The sequence below is a fragment of the Anticarsia gemmatalis genome, chromosome 5 (assembly GCF_050436995.1).
Source record: "Anticarsia gemmatalis isolate Benzon Research Colony breed Stoneville strain chromosome 5, ilAntGemm2 primary, whole genome shotgun sequence".
Lineage (NCBI taxonomy): Eukaryota > Metazoa > Arthropoda > Insecta > Lepidoptera > Erebidae > Anticarsia > Anticarsia gemmatalis.
Genome location: NC_134749.1, coordinates 2335681 through 2362206, shown reverse-complemented (window position 1 = coordinate 2362206; position 26526 = coordinate 2335681). Strand labels below are relative to the sequence as shown.

The following is a 26526-nucleotide window of genomic DNA, read 5'->3' as shown; positions in this document are numbered from 1 at the left end:
TCGCAAATGGTCAAAAGCGCAGAATGTCAAAGGCGCAGAATGTCAAAGGCGCAGAATGTCAAAAGCGCAGAATGTCAAAAGCGCAGAATGTCAAAGGCGCAGAATGTCAAAAGCGTACATAGTCAAAAGCGCGTAATGTCAAAGGCGCACAATGTCAAAAATCATGGGGAGTCAGACTCGCGTTACTTTATGGGCCATGAAATAAAAACATATATTCAAATCAACAAAAAAATATTTATTTTTAATCTAAACGAAATATACACAAATTTTTATTATGCAATAGTGAGACAAACGAGATTAATATGTTATATATGAAAATAGTGGTTAATATAGGTAATTAACTACTTTCCCTTATTCAAAGATACCAAACTATAGGTATGTTTAAATAAATTATGTTAATTGTACTCGTAATTAATAATTGCTGACTTTTCCTCATTACTATCTCATCTTCAATATTTTCCTGGTATTTCATAATATTAGCATAATAAAATACATCGTTTTGATAGAATGGAACGTAATCTGTTATTTCATTATAAATTATACTATTAGAGGGTAGTTTTACCCTCTAATAGTATAATTTCTATCTTTATCTATCTTTCTTCTTTAGGTATCTTTGAATAAGGGAAAGTAGTTAATTACCTATATTAACCACTATTTTCATATATAACATATTAATCTCGTTTGTCTCACTAATGCATAATAAAAATTTGTGTATATTTCGTTTAGATTAAAAATAAATATTTTTTTGTTGATTTGAATATATGTTTTTATTTCATGACCCATAAAGTAACGCGAGTCTGACTCCCCATGATTTTTGACATTGTGCGCCTTTGACATTACGCGCTTTTGACTATGTACGCTTTTGACATTCTGCGCCTTTGACATTCTGCGCTTTTGACATTCTGCGCTTTTGACATTCTGCGCCTTTGACATTCTGCGCCTTTGACATTCTGCGCTTTTGACCATTTGCGATCATTTGTCATTTCGCGCTTTTGACTTTATGCTCCTAAACGCGTTGACTATGGATTGAGTTTTTAGTGTTTAAAAAATAGGGCAGTATGTGTCATCATTGGCCTGTGTGCATCTTTTGCAGATGATTCAGGTGGCGTCAGATAGAGAAATGAATTAATAATGAGGGAACATATTCGTGCGTGACTTAAAAGATCTATGCGGGAGTGACAACCGAGGTCGATGGTGGTTTGGAGGCACATAAATGTCGTAGTGTCCGTTTATGTGCTAACTTGTTGAGCCAGGTGCTGTCGTGAGTAGTGACGCTGTCAGCTAGTGTCCTTTTCCATGCATTATGTTCCTCAGCTTGGCTCTCTCAGGTCAAGTGATCAATGCCAAATGATGAATGTCGCGCTTGGCGCTGTCCTTATAACGTAATATGGGTAATATGACGGCCGACAGGTCTTTTAGCATCAGCTATTTCACCGAACGATATTTTTCTAGGCAAACGAGAAACGTCCATCCGATGCACGTGTCCTAGCGAAGGTGTCTTTGTTTTAGTAAAGCCATGACACTAGGTAGCTTAGCGATAGCAAGTACCTTGCCGTTTGTAACCTTATCCTCCCATTTCATGCCTAAGATTTTGCGAAGACAGCGCATGTGAAAGTTATTGAGCTTTCGTTCCTGCTTAGCATATGATGTCCACGTCTCAGCTCCGTACAAGAGTATGCCTAAGACGCAAGCTTGGTAAACAAACATTTTTGTGCGATTTGACAGATGTTTGTTGCTCCATACTCTTGTAGTTTAGCCTTTCAAACATCGTAGAAGCCTTGCCTATAGGGATGTTAATCTCATCATCGAGAGAGACATTGCCTGATACTACGGAACCTAGGTAACAGAATGTATCTACAACCTCTAGAGGCGTGCCGTTTAAATAGATGGTAGGTTTTGTGGTAACGCCTTGTGCCATCACGACAGTCTTTTTTTGCGTTGATAGACATAGAGAAAATTTGGCATGCATTTGAAAATTTGTAACAATGTTCTGTAGTTCTTCTGGTTTGGAAGAGGCAAACGCTGCATCATCAGCAAATAAGAGAGTGTCAACAACTGTATGTGTATAGTAGCAGTTTTAACTGTCTCTGTGGCGCAGTGGCTATGGTCGCCACGCCGCTATCATTTTGACGAGAGATTGTGAGTTCAATCCTCACACAGAACAATTATTTGTGCTATGCACGATTAGTGGTTTCGAGTCCAGTTATACTTTGTGACCGTTGTTTGAATGTTTGAGTGTGTCTCATATTATGATAAGATTTTCCGAATCCCTCTCCATGATCCCACTGCTGCACTGGAAGGATCACAGAACAGAGAATGTTATCTACTGTGATCAAACAAGGTTTCGTTTTACTTTGGTTGGAACGCATAATAATTTAGTAATTGTTAATTGTTATTACAGCCGCAGTTGCTGCGACGATATGTACTTTCATTTTGGAATGAAGATTTACACAGACCAACGCGTACCGTTGAAAGAGCCCTGTTTGTGTGCGTTGCCGTCCGTGATCGTCGGCTGTGAGTGATCCAGAGAACCACGTACCGTGGCAGTCCAGCGTAAGAAAGATGGGTGTCCGTGTGGCGGCTGTCCTTGCGGCACCGTGTGGGCCGTGCGCCCCCTGCGGTCCTTGCAGGCCTTCTGGACCGTGCTGCCTGTGTGGCTCAGGCGGTCAGTGCAAACCGAGGTGGAGTGGCTAATTGCGGTTATGCGGCTCTGTCTTCGTTCGGAAGTTGTGTGAGTGTCGTCACTGTACACGATGTTAGCCTGATTGAGCGACTGATCGACGCTATACTTTTTGGTCAACACCACAGATGATAAAAGTCATGTTTTATCTGGTAAAGAGTCAATGCCATTTTCCTACTTATTACTGTGTATTATTTTCTGGTAACGGAGGTAATGTAAGGTATGGTAAGGTATGAGGTATTCTGGTAATGATGGTAAATAATTATGGCTACAGCTTAGTTTGATACCTACTGTGCTACGAGTAGGATTTCATCATCTATAGAATGACTGCGCCAAGGTTTGTTTGATCTACAGATCCTTTGCCGACCAGTGAGCGCAACTGGCTCGCCTCGTGATGACTGGAGTGACAACGTGTTTGTCTCGCAATGGTGGTTGCGAGTGGATGGCCGATGCGGCGTTCTAGATGACCTGATGAGAAGTGCTTTCCTCGCATTGGTGGTTGCGAGTGGCTGGCCGAATCGGTTTCCCGGATGACACGGCATGTTGGCATTTGGCTGCTGTCTACGTCTGCTGTTGTTGTGTGAAGCGAACGTCGTGCTTCTGTCTATATCTTCCCTCGGTGTGATGACCTGAGGTGGTAACCAGTAGTTGGTGTTGGTGAGAAATATGCGAGTGGCCTCTATTTCTCACACCGGAGATAGCGAACGCAGGGCTTCCTCTCTGTGGTTTGTTTTGACTTTATAGACTTTATTGTGTGTGACTTTATTGACTTTATTATGTATGACTTTATGACTTTGTATATGACTTTGTGTTTGACTTTGTGTTTGGCTTTGTGTTTGGCTTTGTACGGCTTTGTGTACGGCTTTGTGTACGACTTTGTGTACGACTTTGTGTACGACTTTGTGTACCTACGACTTTGTGTACGACTTTATTGTGTATAACTATATGTCTAAAACAAAATAGATTTTGTCTTCATTGTTTTACAACTGGTGTTATGTTCTCAGATGATGTCAAGGTGACCTGAAATCAACGTCTGGGCTAGCTGCCACGTACGAGAGATTGACTAGGCCTATGCCTAGCACCTCCGTAGCTGCGAAGCCCCTGCGGAGCCCCTGCGGAGCCCCTGCGGAGCCCCTGCGGAGCCCCTGCGGTGCCCCTGCGGTGCCACTGCGGTGCCCCTGCGGAATCTAAGAGGAGTCCGAGAACGTCCTCCTGTCAGGAGAGGCCGTGTTAGAGGAAGAAAAAGAAATGCCATATGTATTAGAGGAAATAAATAAATGTGACGTTGGTCACGTGACCGAGTCCATAAAAGGGCTGCGAGCTCATTCTGAGCTCTCTTTTCCATAGGATTCACTAGCTAAGGGGTACCTCTGCCCGTTTGAATGGTCACGCTGTATTTTTCTCATTATTTATTTGTCTGTAATTGATTTTTGAAGTGATTCAGTTTGTATGTGTAAAGAGCTTGTTAATTTGCTAAAGATTGTGACTTATAGTAAAACTGTTCTATGTGTTTAGTATTTTCTTTTATTTGCTTCCACTTCTGGTTATCCTAAAAGTATTTATTCCTATATTCGCAACGACCTTGGGAATAATGCATGATTAATTGAAAAACAATCCAATACCTAACAGTTTGGTTTACAACGTGTATGGAAATTATCTTTACCTATTGTAATATTTATTATTTAAGGTGAAAGTGAATTTTGTAAATGTCTAACGGAACAATGGGTCCGTGAGATTGTATTAAAATAGATTTCTAAGAAAATCTTTAGAGCGTCTTCAAATATTCATTTGCAAATGTAAAAATATGTTTCTTTGAAGTGAGCATGAAAACTCTTAGCAAATATTAAAAGTAAAAACTACGTAAAATACGATAGCGTGAAGAAAAAATCTTTATTTTTTACTTCATAAAATGTTAATCCAAATACATTAATATTCCTACTTACCTACCAGCTTAAGTAAATAGGTATTTAACTCATAATCATAATTACATTCATTAAGCAAGAAACGTGAATCGAGAGAATTATTTTTCTAAGTATCTACAGTACACGTGACACGGCACCCCCAAAATGACTCAGATAAGTTATCGTTCCGATAGAACTACCAATATAATATTTTTATATGTACCTACATACAAGTCTACGCAAAGACATTTTGCCTAGAAGGATAAGGCTCTTTTAAACTTTTTTTAATGTTACTTATGGAATATGGCCCTAAAATCGTGTCTTTTTAGGACTTGATATGTAATACATAAAAATGAACATTTGTTTCATAGTTGCTTACCAGTCGAAAAAATACGTAAAATATTTTAAATTACTTTTTCATATATTTTATTTAATTCTATGTTACTGACGGAATTAAGCATAAAACCAAGGATCGCCAACTGCTAAACCAAAAAAAAAACATAAAAATGGTGTATGATTAAATCAGGATCACACAATTAGGATTCCAACTCAAAAAATTCCGGGCTTAGTGACAGAAACTTAATTTTTCTAAAATATCATCGTGATACTTTCACCCCCAAGGTGAGCGAGCAAAGATAAGCCATCACCGATAAGCTATAAAGCTAGCCACATATTCTAGCCTCACGTGAATATAACGTGACGCGCGTCACGTGCCGGTTTATATTTAGAACGCGAGCTGTTAGTACACTGTTATGGCCAAGATATTGTGAAAAAAAAACACACCTGCCGAAATAATGTGACAGTTTTGAATTACGTTCGGAAATTGTTACGATTACTGTAACAATGATATTTGAAAAAAAAAAGATTTTTTTAAGTATATGGTAATTTCCATATGAGTGATGAGTTGTCTAATGATATAATTATTTTGTACCCTTGTATAAAATTACGTTTGATGTATGTGTAAGTTATTAAACATTTTAATTTGGTTGCGTCAAATTAATAACAAAAATAAGCCACTGCCTGCTATTTTCTAAACACTCTTAAATACTTAAAATTATTTTGACTTACATTTCCCGAATATAGCAAATAGAAATAAGGCTAACTTAACGATTTTACACTCACGCAACTTATACACATAACACAATAATTCAACGGGTCTTAAACGCGATTAAATAAGGCTAACAAATTAGGTTAAACGATTTGAAAGCTAAAAACACATAGGTACCTACTAACTCAACTTTCAAACTTAAGCAATATTAGCACCTATTAACATATTAAAATTTTGTACTTATAGTGCTTCTAAGAACTGTTTATAATGTACCTGTTCTTATAAACAAAGTTCAAATTACACTCGTCAGCACTCAAGTATCAAAGTAACAAATCCGAATGCTAAAACGTGTTCCATAATTATTATTGGCAAAGTTATTGCACAATATTATATTAACTTTGATCTTTTGTTTAAGACAAAAACTAGGATGTTTTGCTATGTTTGTATTTAAGATTTAGTTAGAAATTCATAGTGAGTTTTACAAAATGACAGCTCTTCTACGTTATTGTGAGGACAAAATGAATCAGATACGTGAAAAAAATAAGTTCACGTTCATATGCATATTTTTTTATAAGATTATAGAACCATAATGAAGAATTTCCGAACTAATTTCTTTTTTATTAACCCTTTGCTGTCTCACTGCTGGGCCTTCTCTCTTCTTTGTAAGAGAAGTTAGGCCTTGAGTCTACCACGCTGTCCAAGTGCGGGTTGGGGATTTTACATGCAAATTCATAATAATATAATGTGTAAATTGATCTACATGTAGAAATGAAAATAGAACTTGATCTAGTTTTAATAACAAAATTGCTCGTTTATGACAGTCCTGTAATATCTTACAAGGGGGAATCCCCTGATTATAGTTTCTGCTTTGATCGCAGTTGTTTGATAAATTGTTAGACTGGTTACTTCAAAGCGAGCACTTGAAAAGATTGTTACGTTCCTGTTGTAGTATTAGATTATAGTTATTTAACCGTATTATTTCTTAAGGTCACTCGTAATTCACTTTTCCATTGAAAGTGTAAAAATTCTTGATATAATATAATAGACTTGTATTCATTTGTTCTAACTCAGTGGAGTTGATTGTAACCAAAACTAAATTGAGAAGTTAAGAAGTAAAGTAGTTTTGAACCTAACAAAGTCGTCAAACCAGAAGTAAGAAGTCAGCGAAACTAAAAGTGAAATATCCTGAAATCAAAATACTAACTTTTTGCACAATTATCAAGAAACTTTTTGTGAAGTTATTATGTGTGATACCTACTTATAAACACCCAACCCCATAGATGAGCTTTAAAACAAAACTGTTTGAAAACTGACTAATTCTCGAAAGTGTACCTACCTAATGAAATTAATTGTAATTTCTAAAACTATTACTGTTCTTTTCTTTAAGACCACTCTTAAACCCGGACCGGCCTTAAATCCACCTCAAGATTGGACTCAACCCACAGAGGAATATGACTGAAGCTGAAAACACTATCAGATAACTTTAGCCTATAGGCACCATTTTGAATAAATTTTCACTCAGTCAACCTTCAGAAGAAAAAAGGTATAAGACAAAGTAAACAACTAACTACTTAAGCCTTTCTTGAAGTCGCGACATGTTTTCCTTACAAAGAGACGCTAAAAGCTTGAACACTCGCTACATACATTGTAGATAATATAATCAATAATATCAAAACATACTCTACAAACGCCACGTGAGTTGGTAATTTTTTATTCATACGTTTCGACATTTATAAGTTATATTTACGTTGTCGACACGATATATAAAGATCGGCTTATGATTTTTATAGTGCATCGTTTTGAAATTCAAATGTTTCAGTTATTTTCAATAAGATAGAGTCACCACATTGTGAAAAAAATCGACTAAAAATATTATACACAAAAAAGTTGTTAAGAAAGTTTTAGTTAAGTTTTTTTGCCAAAGACCAAAGTTTGACATCTTTAGAACTTAATTCTTCAATAATACAAACCAAAGCATAGTTCATAACCAAGCTTATTAGGTCAGTTTCTGAGTGGTTCAACTTCAGTAAGGTATTATCTGGCGATATCAATAGATATGTCGTACCCAGCCATAAAAACTAGCCAAAAAATAGCTGTCTTACAAATCTTACGTCTCATCATGACGACATTCTAAATAGATAAATGAAATCACTAGCTAATACATACTCTCGAAGTAAGAAATATATTCACAGACTGATACACACCGATAAGTTGATTACTAACGATACGAATCACGTGACAAACAAAAAGTTTACGAAGAATAAAATAATCAGTTTTATACTTATAGCCAAATCTAAAAAAAACATCCAAAAAACGTGATAGTAAAACGTAGATACATCACTATTTCACAAATTCACACGTCTCTAAATAAAAAAAAATCATCAACCATGAACAATAATGACAAATAAAAATTAAAAAATCGATCGACTCACGCCAACAATCCGGGCAGATGGTCGGATACACGCACGCACGGATCGGCCCTCGAAAACGGCGTCAATAACACATTCATCACAAATATTTAGCGAACGCGACAGGTGAGAACATGGCCACAGTAACTACTGAGACTGCAACGAGACACAGAACCGAACATGTGCTTGTAGGGTCGGTATGAAACTTAGAAAATAAGGGACAGTCCTTTAAAATTCAGTGATCAGAAACACGTCAACTACGCACTACGTGCACTGGTAATCTGTTTGTGGGCGGTGGTTGTAGGCTGTGTGCACGATCAGTTTGTGCGGGATACTCGTGACACAACTGAGAGATAAGTGTTCTCTGTCTTGACAATATTAAGATGGGACTCTATTACACGATTCAACCTTTACAATTTAAAAGAAAAGCTGGTCGTAGCGTAGCCTTGCTAAGATGTCAGATAGCATTATTTCACTTCTACTTACTGTTACAAGACCAATGTTCTATAATACCATGGCAAGAAATTTCCTTTACGTGAGAGGATGATGATAACACACACGTACATAGACATTGTTATGTTACACAGCTTGAGATTTTATGAACTTATATTTTTTTGTTTTTTTGTAACTTTGTTTCTGACCTGCTTTTTTTTAATAAACCTATATCTATGTATTCTTGTTTGTTCGCTCGCCAAACTTTCTCATAATATTTTGTTCAGTATTGTTTAGTGCGTATCGGCCGTCTTGGCGCCCTTTCAAGAACTGTATCAACTACTATTTATGTGCAGTTTTTCTCATAGCATTTCTCATTGCAGTCAAGACTTAACAATACATTTAAACGTAACTTCGTTAAGACAAATCAAAATTTTGAAGTCCAACATAACGCGTAGAAGGCGATTGTACCCGCGTCGCTCAATACTGTTCATAAAGAAGATTTTTTTTTACACAAAACTTGCTTTTACTAAAGTTATAAACCGTGTATGACAATAAATTATACACAATATATTCACAAGGAACATAAAAGGTTCTTTCCACCGTACATAAGACGTATGAAAAATAATGAAAATTTATGTACGAAGAAAATACTAATAAATTATTATGATTAATCAGGTATTGTTATAAATTCTTTGCCTTTTTGTTAGCCATATTTATTACATTCCTATTGATATAGAAAGCATATCGCAAAGTCACGTTTAACATGTGTTTTTATACTTATGTCGGTCAAGAATTGCATGATAAGAGAAAAATAAGTCTCGTTATTTATCAATACTTATTTATTTATAGACATTTACATAATACTTAGCCGACATTAAAAGTGATGTTTTAAAAATATTTATATTCTTATAATTTTTATATTAAATTTGGTATTTAGGAAACCATTTATTTTAATTAGTTATTTTCTGATGATATATTCCGGAACTATTTACATAAATAGGTAATAGGTATACGCAACGAGAATCCGAATAAAATATCTCGAATAACCTTTAATTCAAAAAACTATTAATCTTTTCTGCGGAAATCCCGTCCGGGAAAAATTGCACGGATAAGCTAGAAAAAAAACATAATAACAATGACACGTATGACAAACACAAGTCATACCTTTTAAATCATTTATATAGTCATGTACCATAAAAAGTAACGACTAAACTAAAATGACGTGTTGTCCCACTTATTCAATCATTATTATGGTCACCGCACCGCTAGCACGTGTTTCGCCGTTCGCTTACATGAGACTTGTAAGAAGAGCCATAATATTTATATCAAGCGGAGTGACGATCCCAAACGTGTCATTGGTGCCCCAACTATGCTGATTACTTGTATCAAGAATCAAGATATTTTGTATGTGACGGAAAATCTCCGAATGACTCACTTTGACATTGTAATGCCCTAGTCGCTTTCTTTCTAGATTTGAATATTGAATGTTTTTTTACGGCATTTGCGAATTTTTTTTTATTGATTTGTGTCACTACACTATTCCGTGACGTAATTATGAAAACGTGCTGTTTGATACAATCGTTTAGTTTTTTTTATTGTGGATTGGTTTTCATATTCTATTAATTAAAAAGAAGAGCGTTATATAATGTTTTTGGCTTTCAAGTTTCTTATTTTAGATTCCGTGCTACATATTTCTAGAAATAAACAGGTATTAAGGAGTTATTTTCACCGACCATCAGTCGAAAATCTTCGACAACACAACAGCTGACTCAATAATGTGAAATCATATTGTACAGTCTAAAAATAGATTTTACAATCAAAATAACTTAATCTAGAATACATCGATTATTAATCGAAGGTAAAACGAGTACGACACAAAAAGTATGAGTTCAACGCTCCGTTTTCGTTCACTTTACAATTATCATGCGTTGCAATTGCAGTGCAGTGACGTCATCAGATCACGTGTGCCCGCGCGATTCACGTGCCGCGCGGCCGAGTTGCGTTCCAACCGGCTACGTGCTTCGGAGAATGTTAAACGTTCAATCACGAACGGAATCTAGTTTTATAATGACAACTTAACAATTATTTCAACTATAAATCTGGTCATTAGTACGTCTTGTCAACTTATAAGTATAGCAATGTCTTTATGCTTAACGTGTTAGGTACTTGTTCATTTTGTCTAGATTGTAAGTGCGTATATTTTCAGGGTCGATTGAATTCCATTCATTCAAATATAACAAGTGCTGTAATTCTGATGCGATTGTAGATAATCAGCTGGTATGGGGTCTAAAAATAGTACAATTTGGTATTACTTACCTACAATATTTTTTCATGTTTTATTTTTATAGTTCGTATACTTTCGTGATGTTTTTCCATGTAAGCCATTTCCTACCAAATTTTCATCAAAATATTCCAATCACAAAAATCACATAAAATAAACGTGTTTTCGTCCACATTGTTGTTATTTTCATAAATCAGATATTCGAGATCGTTGATACAAAGGACCTCGATATAAATCGATAAAGTTTTTCCTCCTATTTTCCTTGAGGATCTTTGGCCGGGCTTGAAAACAAATAAATTTACAAGTCAACCGAGACAAAATAGGCTCTTGTCGTAAATAAACTGCAGTCGAAAATGGACTCATTGCGTTAGGATTTAAAGTTTAAATATAAATGAGAATTACACAATTAAACGACTATAGTATGCGAATGGGCTAGTCACGTGCGATTACGTAAATGAAACTAGTTAGACGTATTTACCGTTTGTGTGACAAGTAATAAGTGACTTTATTTTGTAAGAGATAGGGTCGATTATAGCATCGATGATTGTAGAACGCGGTCGCGTGAGCTGTCGTGGTGCAATCCGCGCTCATTATATGTTTTAACAAAGAACAAACGAAAAGAAAACGAAATATTTTAATTAGAAAGACACATTACGCGCGTACACATCTTTTTGATTACGATAGATTTTATTTTTTCAAAATATAAACAACAGGCACTATGAGCAATAAAAAAATTAAGTCTTTTGTGTAACCTTAATAAAATGTATTTTTGAAAAGGAGTTTTGACTTTTTTTAAGTGTGGCCCTTTTTTTTAAAGCAACAATAAGTAGCCACGAGTAATGTAAAGAGACGAAAATGCTATTTTATTTTACAGTGGTTTCAGAAATGCCTTCAGATAAAACCAATAAATGTACTAAGAATACAGCAGCAGAGTTTGCCAAGAGTTCAACACGTGTGAAGGAGAGTTCAACGGAGGTCGAGAATTAGTACCATAGGTATTTTAAATACCTACTTGTGCGTCATGGTGACTACCATTCACTACCGAAAACTCCCGCTACAGTACCGCGATTCTCTACTACTATCGACTACTGACAACCTGGTAGCTATCGATTTTTTTTTTACGTATATCGTATCAGCGCCTCTAGCGGGCGTCGTAGAAACTATTTTGGCAGTACATTCTAAGTGTCAAACTCGATGCTCGATGGTTGACGATGTAGAGAATGGAGAATGTTACTAGGTATGCCAAATAGCTTGAAATTTTGACTCAGTAAAGCCTGTACATGTACATGCAAACTAGTTTTTGTTTCAGTCAAAAATACCAAGTAGTTTTGATTTTACAAGCATTCAAAGTTTCAAAAAATATCGAGTCCCGCTAACAGCGTGACGTCATAGTACACCATGCCGCGCGGGCCGCGTCCCGCTTAATATCAAGTCTCCAGCCGTAGATGTAATAGCTTATGCAGTATTTTGTTGTGTTTTCGTCTGCTTATTACAATTAAAGTGTAATAATAGTAAATATTATTAAAAAAGACTATGTGAGCCAGAGTTAGCGTAATGTAGAGTGACGTCACACCGACTCGCGCGGTTACAACTTGTTTTACTTATAAATCGGAAACTAATTGACGTATCATAGCAATTCTTTCACTAGTATTTTTTATTTTTAACAGAGAATATGCAGAGCTAATAATCCAAATTTGTTAACATTCTCCATTGTGCTATAGGGCAATAGGCATAGTAATATTACAGTAGCGCAATAATAGCCTAGTGACAGTCTTGACATGAATATTATTACGATCTCGGTAAAACGAATGGAAGTTTTTAGTTTACTTAACGTGACACTGGTGGCGCTAATCAAAACATTACATGACTTTTTAGCGCAAACGTGATAGTACCCGTAAACTCGTACATACCAAAAAGTACTGGCACTCATTGAAAAGTTCAGTTAGGTTGGCGTTTCACAGAGGACGCAAGTTTATTTTATAAACGTGTAGGGGGGTCAGTACAAACTTAAGTTCAAGTTTGTAGGTTCGCCATTGCTCATGCTCCCTGGCCTTGACCGGCTTTTCCAAGATGACGGCCTAAGCTTATATTGAGCCTTTTACACATAAAAAAATATTTTATTGTATATGTATACTCTGAAAAGCGCAATATGGGCCTAATAAATGTAACATTTTAATAGACTATAGTAGTAAAGAGCTCTTTCTTTTCTCACTAGGTTTGCGATTGGTTCGTCAACCCGCTGTCTGCTTCACGGACCTAATGAATTATTTAAACCGGTCAAAATATTTTATTACTGGCCGTTAAACTTTAGTCGAATTTTACACGTGGACTGTCGAATTCCGCATGCTTTAGTAAGCTTATTTGCAACTATTTGAATAAATGCATATTAGGTACTCAAGAACTTGAAAATCAAGTTGTATAGTTAGAATTTTGAATCTTTTGATAGTTATTAATTTAAATAGACATAAGAGATTTAATATTTAAACTCTAGTCAAGCAATCAAGTCAATTTGATGTAGAAAATCGTAAAAATAACTACTATAATAATTCTTTTTCGTTAAAATACAAAATTTTAAAAGATTATTCTAGATATTGATAGCATGAAGTAAGTTGCCCTTGTTTATGTTCTTTTTTCAAGTCATGAAAATCTGTCGATATTAGATTATTTGACTCGTGAAAGCGGAACGAACATACTTTCCCCGTATTAATATTAGCAAGTTTTAACGTATTTGCGCTACTTAGTTACTTTTATTATTAGTTCACTCAAATAAAAATAATTTATATTTCCTTTTGCCTACAAACATACCTACTTATTTTTTCTTTTCAAATGATTTAAACATCCATTTACTGCGTAACTAATCAGTGAGTTTACTGTTATATTTTTTTAATAAAAAACCCGTACTTACAGGCTGTTAAAAGAAAACCTTTGTTTCTAGACTTGGGTTTACACTCGTTCATTGCTGAACTGAAAGTTCATTCCCCTCTTGTTTATGATACGCGCAGCACGTGAAGCGATAAACGTGACAAAATGGCGCGAATTTAAAATAATTTGTGATAGAACAGCCGCCATGTTGGTTTCGCAATGTTTTTAATATTATATTGATAATAAAAATAGGGTCTCGTAATACCTCAGCTGGGTTTTTTAATCGATTATTTCATCTTGTATTTAGCAGATTTTAGTTATGGTAACTATTCTAACCATACGTAAAGTAGTTTAACTACCAAAGTCCAAACAGCCTGTTGACCTTGTTGGAAATGTAATATGCAAAGTGCTAACCCGCACTTGACAAACATGTTAGACTTTGGACCCTCTTTACTAAAACAAAAATAACTTTCAGAAATGCTTACTTGCACGTAGCCAGCGTGGTGGACTTTAGACTTTATACCTAAGGTATAAACCCTCTCTCGTAACAGGAGGAGACCTTTAAACCCCTAGGATAAGTGGAATCGTACCTCATAGATAAAAAAAAAATGTTATAGAATTTGAAGGGGTATATTATATTGTAGTATCTATGTTCCATTTCAAGATGGCGTTAAGAACTGTTTGTAATGTTCTGCATAACAGATAACAGCAGACACCAGCTGAGAATGCGAAGGACGCGTATACATTTATATTTTCCTGCTTTTAATTGATTTTATTCAGTGCAGGTAAAATTATAACACGAGTTAATTAACATGTAAAGCAATTCTTAACATTAACTAACTAGTATTTTGTTGAATCTCTGACAGTCTGCTTTCCTAAAATATAAATGCGAAAGTTTATGAGGATAGTTAAATTTTTGTGACTCTTAAAATTGTAAATAAATAGTTTATATGTCAAGATTAGCGCGAAGGATACCTTAACAGAATTTATATGGACGACGTTACGATCATAAGCTAACTATTTCAGCCTTCTTTCAACTATATTGAAGTCGGCTCCCAGTCTTATCGAATGCAGCTAGATACCAGCATTTCGCATGCAACGACTGCCTATCGGACCTCCACAACCCAGTTACCTGGGTTATAACACGATACCCCTGATTAAGACTAGTTGTCTGACTTTCAAGCTTCTGATTACTGTTAACGACTGTCAGAGATCTAACTGAATAACAATAGGCAGCTACAGGTTATTATAAATCTACACAAACAAATCTAAAGACAAAAAAGTACTCCCAAGAGGGTAAAGTAGAATAAGTTTTAAGTATTAAAAATATAAGTTGTGGACTTACATAATATAATTCAAGGACTCAATCCCCGAGAGGATCACACTCAAACGTTCAGAAATAAATATATTTATCTGAATTCGTATTGGGGTCGTGTTTTCCATAATCATTTGAGATAAGTGCGCGTGGGCGTGCCTTGACACTTAGTAGGAGCCCCGGAGACAACGTTAATACGATGATCTGGCTAAATATACACACTCCTAAACCTTATAAGATTTGTCAGCAGGTAAGGAGGAAAATTTTATGAGTAAATTTTTCCAAAAGAACTTGTGCCCTGTTAACTTATTTATTAGTGGGAAATTGTGTCTACTTTTCTGTAATGCTTCTGATGCCGATTTCGATAAACAATTGTCACATATATTATGTTGGAGATACTACCAAATATTCCAGTATCCACGGGAATGAAATCGCAGGCTAGTACGGGATAATCCATAACTTTTGAAGTGTGGGCCAGCAAAGGTCTCGAGGTCAGTCGCTGAAGCGTTGAACCTGACCTTTGCAAATTATTATAACAAAATCTAGCACCCTGCCCTGAAGCCTGAAGAGAGCGACTATGGAGAAGGAAAAACATCGAGAAAATAGTGAAACATACACTTACTTTTGCACGTAAAGATGAAAATTGGACTAAAAGCTTGCAAGCAGCAATCAAACGATTTATTGCGTTGGCGTTTAATAACTTAATATCCAGTACAATGAATGCAATACTTCGTTTGGGAGTACAGAATCCAGTACAATTGCAATACATCGTTGAATACAGATAGATTGAGTTTAACATATAAAGTTAGATCGTTGTTATTTAAGGGAAAATTTACTTATTAATACTTAAGTGGTTCGCTTTTGGATATTATTGAGAGGTCACAAGTAGGTACAGCATATATCAAAATTCTGGAAATTAGGCTATCCTTAACAGCAAAACAAGGTTTCTTTGTATTCTGGAGGTGGCACAGAATTTGCCAAAATACTGATAAGGTTGCCAAGCCCGTTTAACACTTAAAATGATGTCACATCGACACACATCTTATCTAACAATGTTTGACTTTTTGTGCGTGCGTGACAAATTGGAAACTTAGTGAGGCCGTTCACCTAATGCGTTGAACCTCCTTGTGTTCTTAACCTTACAGGCTTTGAAATTCGAATAAATAGGATTTCATATTTTCGTTTATTTTCAATTAAGTGTTTTTTTATTGTTGCAAGATTTTTATCTATCCTAGCAAAAGATTTGTATATACGGGTGTTTGCAACGAATTCACTCATAAAATACTAGACAGATTAATGTTTTTCACAATTTGAATGCTATTATTATAATTAATATAGGCCAATTATTTTAATAATTGCAAGAAAAAATACAATAATTATTGTAAATACGAGCATAGCTGGGCCAGGTCGTAGTATAGCCTATATTCGACAGTGTATAGAAGTGATCAAGTGAGCTCAGTAGAAGAAAAACACGATCATTATACAAAAGTATATGTATGTAACACTTTAATCAATATATTATAAAATTCTTCCATTACTGACTGACTTATGGACCAGGCACAGCCGAAACTACTGAGCTCAACGCTCAGTAGTTTCGGCTTAGAGTTAAAAATTGGTATGAAGATTCCTTAGGAAGAGTAGTTTTCAATGTAATTAAAATATATTAATTTATGAGAATTAACTCTGTAAACACACTGAAATTAGATTGTGACTTGTAATTGTTGTTAGACGCGCAAATCAATTGGAAACCTTGCCAAAACAACTAGAATCAAATGTTGCCGACTTATTTATAAATATAAAATCCCGTATGTTACTAGTTACAAAATTAACAGAGAATTCTGTTAGAATAATTAACGATTTTTAATAATAATATGCTTTTTAACTACTGCGCCTGTATAAAAAGTAAATGGTTAGAGTCCTACACAAAGCTCAGCTTAAAACTCGGTAAATCTCGTTTTATAATTTTTCTAAAATTCGAGTTTATCTGAGAAATTGCTATATTAGTATATAATCACATAGCTTTAATTTTAACTTTAATAAAAGTTAGTTAACAAAGTTCCTTTTTTATAATATTTTAAATATTTTATGCATGAATGTATAAAAACAAACGCAATTAAATAATTCTTACTCTAACATAATATTAATAACTTACATAAGTAATTATATAGGCACTGGTTCTTAGATGACCCCGCGTGTACTCTTAGGACCTTCACAACGCGTTGCCTTGGACGAGGCTTCGAAAGGAAGGATATGGTTTCTGACCTTCGCTCCATGCACCTAGAGTACGTCCACTGACTTTTGTTCCGTTGATTTACTTTGTGTTATTGTAAGAAAAAATATTGTAAGATTTATTTTTCATTTATACGCAATTTTTTACCCATTAATTTCCCACTGCTGGACAAGGGTTTCCAGACGAACGAGATTACACATTTAATATTAAAATCATAACTTTTAAATATTCGCGTGGCAAGTTCATTTTATATTTTTGCGCGAATATATTCGAGTATATTCCCGTATCCAATTAATTAAAGATTTAAAGTCAAATGTGCACTGAAACTTCATCCGTTTGGGATTGATCAAATTAGCTTTATGTCCTTGTTTACAATATTTCATAATGACTAAACAGTTTTAAAACCACTTATTCATAGCTACCTATTATCCCCTAGAACATCACATTTAACTTTTTAAAATTCGCCACATAACAAATGATCAAATGTATTTTATTATTTTTATTTAGTAATTGTTAAATCAACAAATATATTTTTAATATTTAGGTATATACATTAAATCAGGTCTTCTTACCATAGGAGTAGGCAGAGACCAGAGAATATTTAATACATTCTCATACATAATTCTTCTTTACACCTGTCAGTCTATCAGTCGATACATGACAGTTTATTAGTGTAACAATGTGACGATATACTGACGTCATCGTACACTATTGAATGCATGAGTGACGTATATCTTTTGAACCTATGGAGGCTTTGACGTCAACTACAGATCTTTGTATTGATCTCAAATCAATCTATGAGCGAATCCGTTGACGTGACTACTAAATGCTGTCGTTTTCGTAGCTTAAATTTCATTTTTTTCTTTTTTCTAAATGAAATTGACAAAATTTGTTAGTAAGTAGATAGGTACATTATTATTTCAGAAAAGGTTTGATTACAAACAAGCTTCGAGACAGGTGAGACTAAAATAAAAGTTTGTGAGATGTAGACGAAACCCATTGATTACGAATTATTTTTAACGCAGAAAAGTACATTTTTTTATGTAAATCATTTTTAATATCTTTTAGTTTTAGTTGTAACCTACGGAATTAATACCTAAGGTACCTATGTACATAGCTTATGTAATGTTATATTAATAATAATTATGTAATCCATTGCCTTATCGTTATATTTTATTTACAAAATAGATAAACTTTGAGCAAATAATTTATTGGTGGAAAAACGTGTTACGGTTCCATCTATCTATACTATGTACAGTTACACGCAAAAATGTGTGTATATTTCTTATTTCTTTTGTCATATTTTTATGTGAACGGTATTTTTTAATATTAATTTGACAGTAAAAATACACCTCAAAACTACAAATGATTTTGTATATTTTTTAGAAAAAAATATTATTAGCTCTTTATATTAATTAATTTAGTTTCGTAATAACGACATTAGTCATTTGGATTATGTCACTTTACTCAAGGTTCAATTTATTATTCAGTTTAGCGCGAACAGATACCTACTATTTAATTTTACACGTGTAGTGCACATTTTTTGCTTGGTTGCTAGCCGGCTCGCATTATCTCTACGTATTGGCATTTCGGAAAAATCCTTGACATTGAATTGCACGTGCCATTCACAATCTATCAAGGTTACCAACATTAGGTACCTACTTTATCGTCAAGCATTTACAGAAATATAAACTTACAGTTCGAAAACTAATACAATTTAAATCCCATTAATCATGGTAACCGTTCCAACGTGTCATATTATCCCGAAATAAGCAATGGCCTATTTATAAGTAGAATATTAAGGCAACGAGCAACCGCGTGGGTGAAAACGTGACTCGCGAAACGACCAACGGAAATATTATCGTGCCTGCCCTGTTGCAGACGAAGGCAATCATTAATAACATCCAAGGTCACAGTTGGATTATCGTAATAAACCAAAAAATATGAATCTCTTTTCGTTTTGTGCAGAATTCTTCAAGATTATTCCAGACTGATTGGATAAGAGAGTGAATTTCGATAATGCGATAGATAAAAATGTGACTGACGATACCTCGATAACTACCTACCTGCCGTTGCACACGTAAAGTAAACCTACAATTTCCATGAAATCTCCGGTCCTACCACAAAACCACAAATTTCATTCAGGAAACGTTCATTGACAAACAGCGTTAAAAAAGGATCAATAAATGCAAGTGCCACGCGTTGCCACGGAATTTTCCTATCATACCAACAAATAGATTCATAGACCAGCATTTTTCAAAATTTGCCTTTTAAAAAAGGAAATGTAGAACAAAGATTTAACATTTAAATAGCCTAGCGTTTATTAATAAAACGAGTAGAGGTGCTCGGCGCAGCATGGGCGGGCACGTGTCGCCGGCCGGTCACGTTGCGGCCCACGAGGCGGGTTGCGCAAACTTCAGAACAGTCTAACCGCTCGCTCGAGTGACGTAACGAACAGATAACACGATACGTAGAAGAAACTTAACCTCTATTGTATCTTTGTCACAAACATTGTTCTTTCTAATGCATTGATAACGATGTTCTACGAACTACTTTGATTTGAAAGGTTTCTGGAGCAGCTAACCTACAATTGTTCGGTTTTATGCAGCCTGTGTGACATATAGGATAGTTTTTATATTTATTTTAATTTGTTCCTACCTGGCTTTTTATCGATTCCTTCAAATCATATAGCATCTCAATTACTCTAGTTTTTTTTACTTGCTATAAGCCCTTTTGTAGCAATTAGTCATCCTTTTCAATTTGTCAGTACAATCACATTAATTGATTTCAATAGTAAGGTAACTAATTAATTTAAAGATAAGGACACAATGCAGTTTGTGGTTATACCCAAAAAGCGGGTGCGTTAACCACTGCACTAACGGTTGCGGTTTTTCCTTTACGGAACAATACAATACTGTAGTATACAATATTGTATTTTGTTTACCTTATAGGTATTTGGTAAATAAGGATTATGACTATTATGAGTAACATTGACTACTCCGTTTGATAGAAAATCGTAGGTTTGTTGACCTTTTAATAACTTGAAGATCACACGTGTTCTTTTTTGTAGCTTTGACTTCTGAACTTTTAAACTGACGACTGAAATTTGTTTTTTAAATTAAATACTTACTTACTAGTATTTTCATCATAGATAATAATAAGCTTATTTAAAAAAATCTACGCTCGTGTTAAAAATACTAGACGCCAGACGGATTTGAATGAAATTCTGTACACCGATAGCTTATTATCTGGATTAACACGTAGGAAACTTATCACTCGGGGATTTTTTTTCACGCGGACGAAGTTAAGAGCAGAAGCTAGTTTTACATATTACCACTTACACTGCAGCCTTAGTAGCTATCTACATACCTACTTACTTATTATTATCACTCAATACTTAATTCATGTAAGCATTCTTAGAAATCGAAAGCATTATTACAATATACGTACAATATTATTAATTTTACTCACGAATTTATGATCGTTAAAGGTAGGTTATACCGGATTCTATCCGGATAAAGTCAAGTTTAACTTACATAATATTGTATAAGAAAAATCTCTTAGTATTAACATTTTACAATTACCTACTGTATATTATGTATTTTAATATAGGTACATATAATCGCTCGTGACTGTACCTGCGGCTATTATGTTACTACCCGGGGCTTAGTACAGTATTAATAAAACAAAAAAAAAACAAACTCAAGTTTGGACCATAGATATCGCGGTTAACTAACGCGAATGCTAAATTTTGGACAACACTAATAATCTACTGATGGCGGAACCGAGATTTTACATTGGGTGGGGTCTTAAAAAGTTTAGAAAAGGCCTGAATTTTGTCATTTTTGGAGGTTGATTGGGACTTGCGTAAGAAAGATTTAGGTTGTCAGATATTTCTGAGGTAAAAAACCCGTTTCACAGATAATATGGTAAGACGTATGTTTAAATTTAATACACTTCTAGCTTATTTCTATGGAAAATATGGAAACACCGGTTCAATGACCTATCGATTGTTGAACAGTTCATTACATAATGAAACGTTACTATTAAGACTTAATAACAATTGATCTCACTTTGTCGTACGAGTTTGATGATTGCACGTAAATTGTTCAAACTGTGACGTAGTACTGTGACTAGTGTCACATGATTTTGAACAACGTAATATTTAAATCTATACTAATATTATAAAGCTGAAGAGTTTGTTTGTTTGTTTGTTTGTTTGAACGCGCTAATCTCAGGAACTACTGGTCCGATTTGAATAATTATAGTTAGATAGCCCATTTATCGAGGAAGGCTATAGGCTATATATCATCACGCTACGACCAATAGGAGCAGAGTACCAGTAAAAAAACTTACAAAAACGGGGAAAATTTTAACCTTTCTCTCTTATGTGACGCAAGCGAAGTTGCGCGGGTCAGCTAGTGTTATAATATAAGTACTAAAATATGAATGTATTCTGCTACACCATACATTTTATATCCTTAAAAGTACAAGCAATGGCGCAATAATGTACTATGCCAATAAAAACTATGTTTTTAAAATTCTAAAACGAGACACCTACCTATGAACTAGCAATTAATGCCATTTAGTAAAAAGTGGAGAGTAATTGTTCCTCTTCAAAGAAAAAGAGACATGGATGAAAATTACTTGAAATATAGTAGATACCTAAAAAAAATGAATGCATTAAAAATGTTTTTGAAGAACTTATTTGAAATGAACTTCGAACACATTAAGAAAGCAAAACAAACAAGCAAACAATCGATTTAACTCTAGCTATAGCCATAGGCTTCTCTCGTATGGAGTTTGGACCCCTAAAGTAGGTATATGGAATAATTAATATGTTCACATGGTTCACACGACGGCAAAGGTAAACCGGTCATGTTAAATGTTTAACATATGTAACAAGGACATAGAAGGACGAATACAGAACGGAATGTATTCTAGGGGGTAAGGGAGGTGCCCAGAGGCCAGACACACGGCACACGACACGTGCCGGCTAGCACTACGTAATATGACGTCGTCATCTATGTGACAAAGTTGCAACCTGTCTTATTTAATGAAAAAAACTGCCCAAGTGGGTATAGGACTCGCGCACTATTGTTAAAAAATACGAAAAAAAACACGTCTATTATATGGAGACCCCCTTAATATTTTCTTTTTTTTTTTGTATTTGTTGTTATAGCAATGGAAATACATCATTTGTGAAAAATTCAGCTTTCTAGTTATTACGGTTCATGATATACAGCCTGAAGGTTGGAGACAGACATACAGCGGAGGCTTAGTAATAGGGTTGGGTTTTCTAGAAGTAAGTTATAGTTCATAGATCCATTCGTTAGCAACAGTTACTAACCACATACAGTAATGGCACAGTAATGGTGTTCGTCCGCTTGTATAATCTCTTAGTCATAGCTGAAAGAGTATGGCTCGTATACCCACATAATCCACGCAAGAAACAAAACATTTCACATGTCATCTTCAGTTCAAAAAATATAAACGTAGTATTATTTTATTCAAAACTTATGCCTTTCTTCTACTGAAGAGTTAGTTAGTTGAGTTCACTTAACAGTTACGCCGAAATTCAATTTTGTTACTGAAAGGTTCCTTTTAATTTAGAAAGGTCTTATGTAATCTCATGTTTATTTTTTCAACTCATGCCTTTCTTCCTCCGATGAGTTATTTAATAATTACGGTGACAGTTACACGCTTCCGTCACTGAAAGTTGTCTTTTAGTTCGGAAAAGTTAAGTAGTCCCTTATTAATTTCACTTATACTCTTTCTCCATTCATGTACTCAGACGTCATGAAACCACGTTTTTAGTATAAACAACAAGCTATTTGTAATGAAAGCGAAGTTGATCCGTGCAATCAGCAAATAATTGTTCGCTTACGTATCGGCTTGCATTTCGCTGTTTCTTTATTTTCTTGTTTTGTTCGTACGCGATCACGTTGAGACGCAGTTCGACACCATTTTGTGAAACGTGTTTATGACGTGCGTACAAAAATATGTAAACAAATTGAGAAATATGTAACCTTAGATGCGACAGGAAATGTGAAGAAAATGTCTAGAAATTCGATGTCACCAGTTTTTGAGAATAACATATTTGTGAATATTAGGATATATTTTAAAAGTAGTTCAAGACTCTGGTCTTACTTTTTGACGGATGTTACATAAGAACAGCGTTTGCAAGTGAAGATGAATTTACGGTCTCGGTATCACTTAATTTTTGCTGTTGAATTGCACAGTTACGCACATAAACTTTTCATTTCAACAAAGAAGGGCTACTTATTTAATTAATTTAATCCAATAATGTCCCACTGGTGGACAAAAGTCTTCTTCCATAATGAGAGAGGGGTGAGACCATGGGTCCAATATAAATTAATTAAATATTAGCAATACAAAGAGTCCGCGTCCCGCATCGTAACGTTTCGCCATTGCCTTAATAATAGTTTTGCACTTATAATTTCAACTTAGTAATAGGTACATAACTATATACTTTCTAGAGTAATACCAATCAAGAATGAAGATGTCGACGAAGCTTTTTCAAACGTACGTTGTTTATATTACATATGCTATATTTACACCTGTTGTGTACAGTGACGTCATCGTACACGTGTACCTTATTGCATTGTTTGTGAGCGTCGTGATAATGTGGATAATTAGGTACGTGTACTCTGCTAACTGTGTTTTTATCAATTGTAGGTAGGGACTGATTAGGTAATACGAGTTATACCTACACTTCTCTTCACCTGGAGAAAATTGTCCTGAACAAAATCGCTCTTTTTGACAGTTATAAGATCGTATCGAGGAGGTACTGTCGACGTCAAAAATATTTAGGCTATCACATTTTCAGAAGCATTTTTATCATTGATAGTGGTAACTGTCATACTTAGCTTTTGCAATTTAGATTAAGGTACAGAACAGGTATATATTATATCACATATTATGCTATGACGGTTTAGTCCTAGTGCTATTATTTATCTCGGACAATACTATGACGATAAATACTCATAAATGCATAACCTTAGTCTTCAATGTTGCAGTACTAATTTACCTTGAGACATAATTTATCACCAATAAATAGATACCTACATATTCTATATGCCAAGTATCGACTTTGTTAGGAAATATAGGCCAGAAAGAATGAAGCCATATAATTCACAAAAAAATGTGAAGGAAAGAGTCGCTGCGGAAGTCGAAACGGAAAGTGAACCGTGGGAATTTCTCACTTCATGTATATTTTTTTTGTTTCTTAGTGAACTGGACTTTGTTGGAGGATGAAAATGGGAATATTTCTGTTCCTGTCTTCATATAGTTTTTTTTCATTTTTTGTTGTAGATCAATTAATTCAAAGATGTTTTCGCCACCCAAGAACCATTTAGATTAGTTGGTGTGGACTTTTCCTTACTATATGTATAAAATACTTGTAGGTTTTACTAACTACCAAAGTAATAATATAGTCTCGCAAAGTATATTAACTCAACAAAGTCAAATCAAAACGCCAGAAAGAGTTCATAAATTAAATACCAGGTATATTTTCACCGGTTGACAAGTACTACAGAAAACTTAGTTCAGCTTAGCCCTTGAACAACAATGTTAGGCAACTTGTTGACCCACAAGTTGAGCAACCAGTTGGCCAACAAATCCGGCAGTATCTGAATAGTTAATGTGAGTTATTCATAAACAACACGTGTATCGTCTGCGTTAGTTGCACATGCCGATGAGTAATGCGTCAGTACAACGACCATTCAGTTCAGTTAGAGGAAATAATATATTACATATTATGTAGATACCTTTTTGTATTACACATTTCTCTGCTTTAGTCGACACTAGAGAGGTTGCAACTCAAGTACAATGATACCAAAATGTGGTTAAATCCTTTTTTCTCTTTTCCATGCTATGAATCCCATATGATAGTAGGGTCAGCCTTCCTAATTTTCCTCCTCCACTTTACTCTATGCTGGACAACGTCTTCGGAAACCTCATCTTCACCCATGTCTTTTTGTACTACAGTTTCCCATCTTGTTTTGGACCGTCCTCTAGATCTACGACTGGGGAGGGAAAGCTGTAGTGCCTTGTGTCCTACGTAGTACTAGCCTCTTCTCCTGTAACCTTACAAGGCTTTTATTCTTAAATCTTTAGAGTAAAAAGCATCTACGGTAGGTTCTTGAGGCTCTAAACTCAAGTCCGATAACCCTTTTCGTCAATGGAATTTTGACAGCATTTTTCAGACAACGAGGCTAGACGATAGAGTAATTATTATAATTGGCAGATAAATAGAGATGATGTAAATGTAACGGCGCCATGTCTAATTATTTTTACCAAATGACATCTGTCATAGAAGAAAAAAAAAACAAGACAAGCTTTTGGCAGATGACTGAGTTGTAAGTGGCGCCTAGTGTATTTATAAGAGGCAAATAAAAAAACGGTTATAAAAAAATATGATTAGCAAATCATTCTTGAAATGATTTACCTATTTTTTCACAATCCTGACGAAGTAATTAGTATATTTTGCACAACTAAGCATTGATTTGGGGCAAGTAAAGAAAACATTGGGATTTTTCAACCTATAAATCTCAAATTACGACAGGCACCTGATACCTAATTATTAGTTTTCATATTTCATGTATCATTTTTTTCTATTGAGTAAACAAAATCAATACCTATTAACCTACTTTGAAACAATCGAAAGGTACCTAAAAGGTATACTTATGCCAATACTCCAATATGTAACGATTACGTAAATTCTTCGAATATGATATCATTCGTGTCAATTATTATTTAACACAATCAATTAGCACGACACAGGAAAATTTAAACCATAATAATAACTCTGAAAATATTTTGTCATAAGGATTAGCTAAAGTAAAGACTAAGATTGTTGATTAACTTTAAATTTTTTTTAGTTTTTATTTATTATAGGTACCTAACCATAGTTATCTTTCTCAGTGACATATTTCGCCAATAAGACTTTAAACTAACTACTAAACTTGTTTCAGATATAAATATCTCGCATGTTTCTCGGAATTCCCAAATCAAATCATTGCAATAAATTATTACACTTATAAAAAAAATAATCAATCAAAAATTACGTAATATGACGTAGCCGCGATTCCGAACGAAAATGACGAACCACGTTTCCCGCCATGTGGTCATACAAGCACATTCGTGATGACGTCACTTTTGCTGACGAATTTTTATCTTTGCTTGCTCAAATGTTCATAGCAATGAGATGATATGGCAACAGACTCCGCAAATAGATACATAGGTCTTCTTTTTAATGTATGTATTACATGTAGACTTGTGGGTATTTCTAACTACGAGTACATAATATGAGCATATGACGTGTCATTAGTGTCATGACGTTAC

General features: G+C 34.7%; 1 protein-coding gene and 1 long non-coding RNA gene across 3 annotated transcripts in view; one reads left to right on the top strand and one right to left on the bottom strand.

Moving 5' to 3' along the window:
* The window catches only part of cwo (transcription factor cwo), a 46374-nt gene that overhangs the window by 14251 nt on the left and 5597 nt on the right, over window positions 1-26526 (bottom strand). The window contains exon 1 of one of the 2 annotated variants that reach the window (XM_076114074.1): window positions 8062-8303. The exons of the other annotated variant lie outside the window; for it this stretch is intronic. Within the exon in view, the coding sequence (XP_075970189.1) occupies window positions 8062-8138 (77 nt within the window). The 5' untranslated portion in view covers window positions 8139-8303. Of the gene's footprint in view, window positions 1-8061; window positions 8304-26526 lie in introns of those variants that run through there. 2 annotated transcript variants of the gene reach the window in all.
* LOC142972780 (uncharacterized) lies at window positions 729-4194 on the top strand. The gene is made up of 2 exons (XR_012959483.1): window positions 729-3405; window positions 3685-4194. It is a non-coding gene; the product is annotated as an uncharacterized LOC142972780 (long non-coding RNA).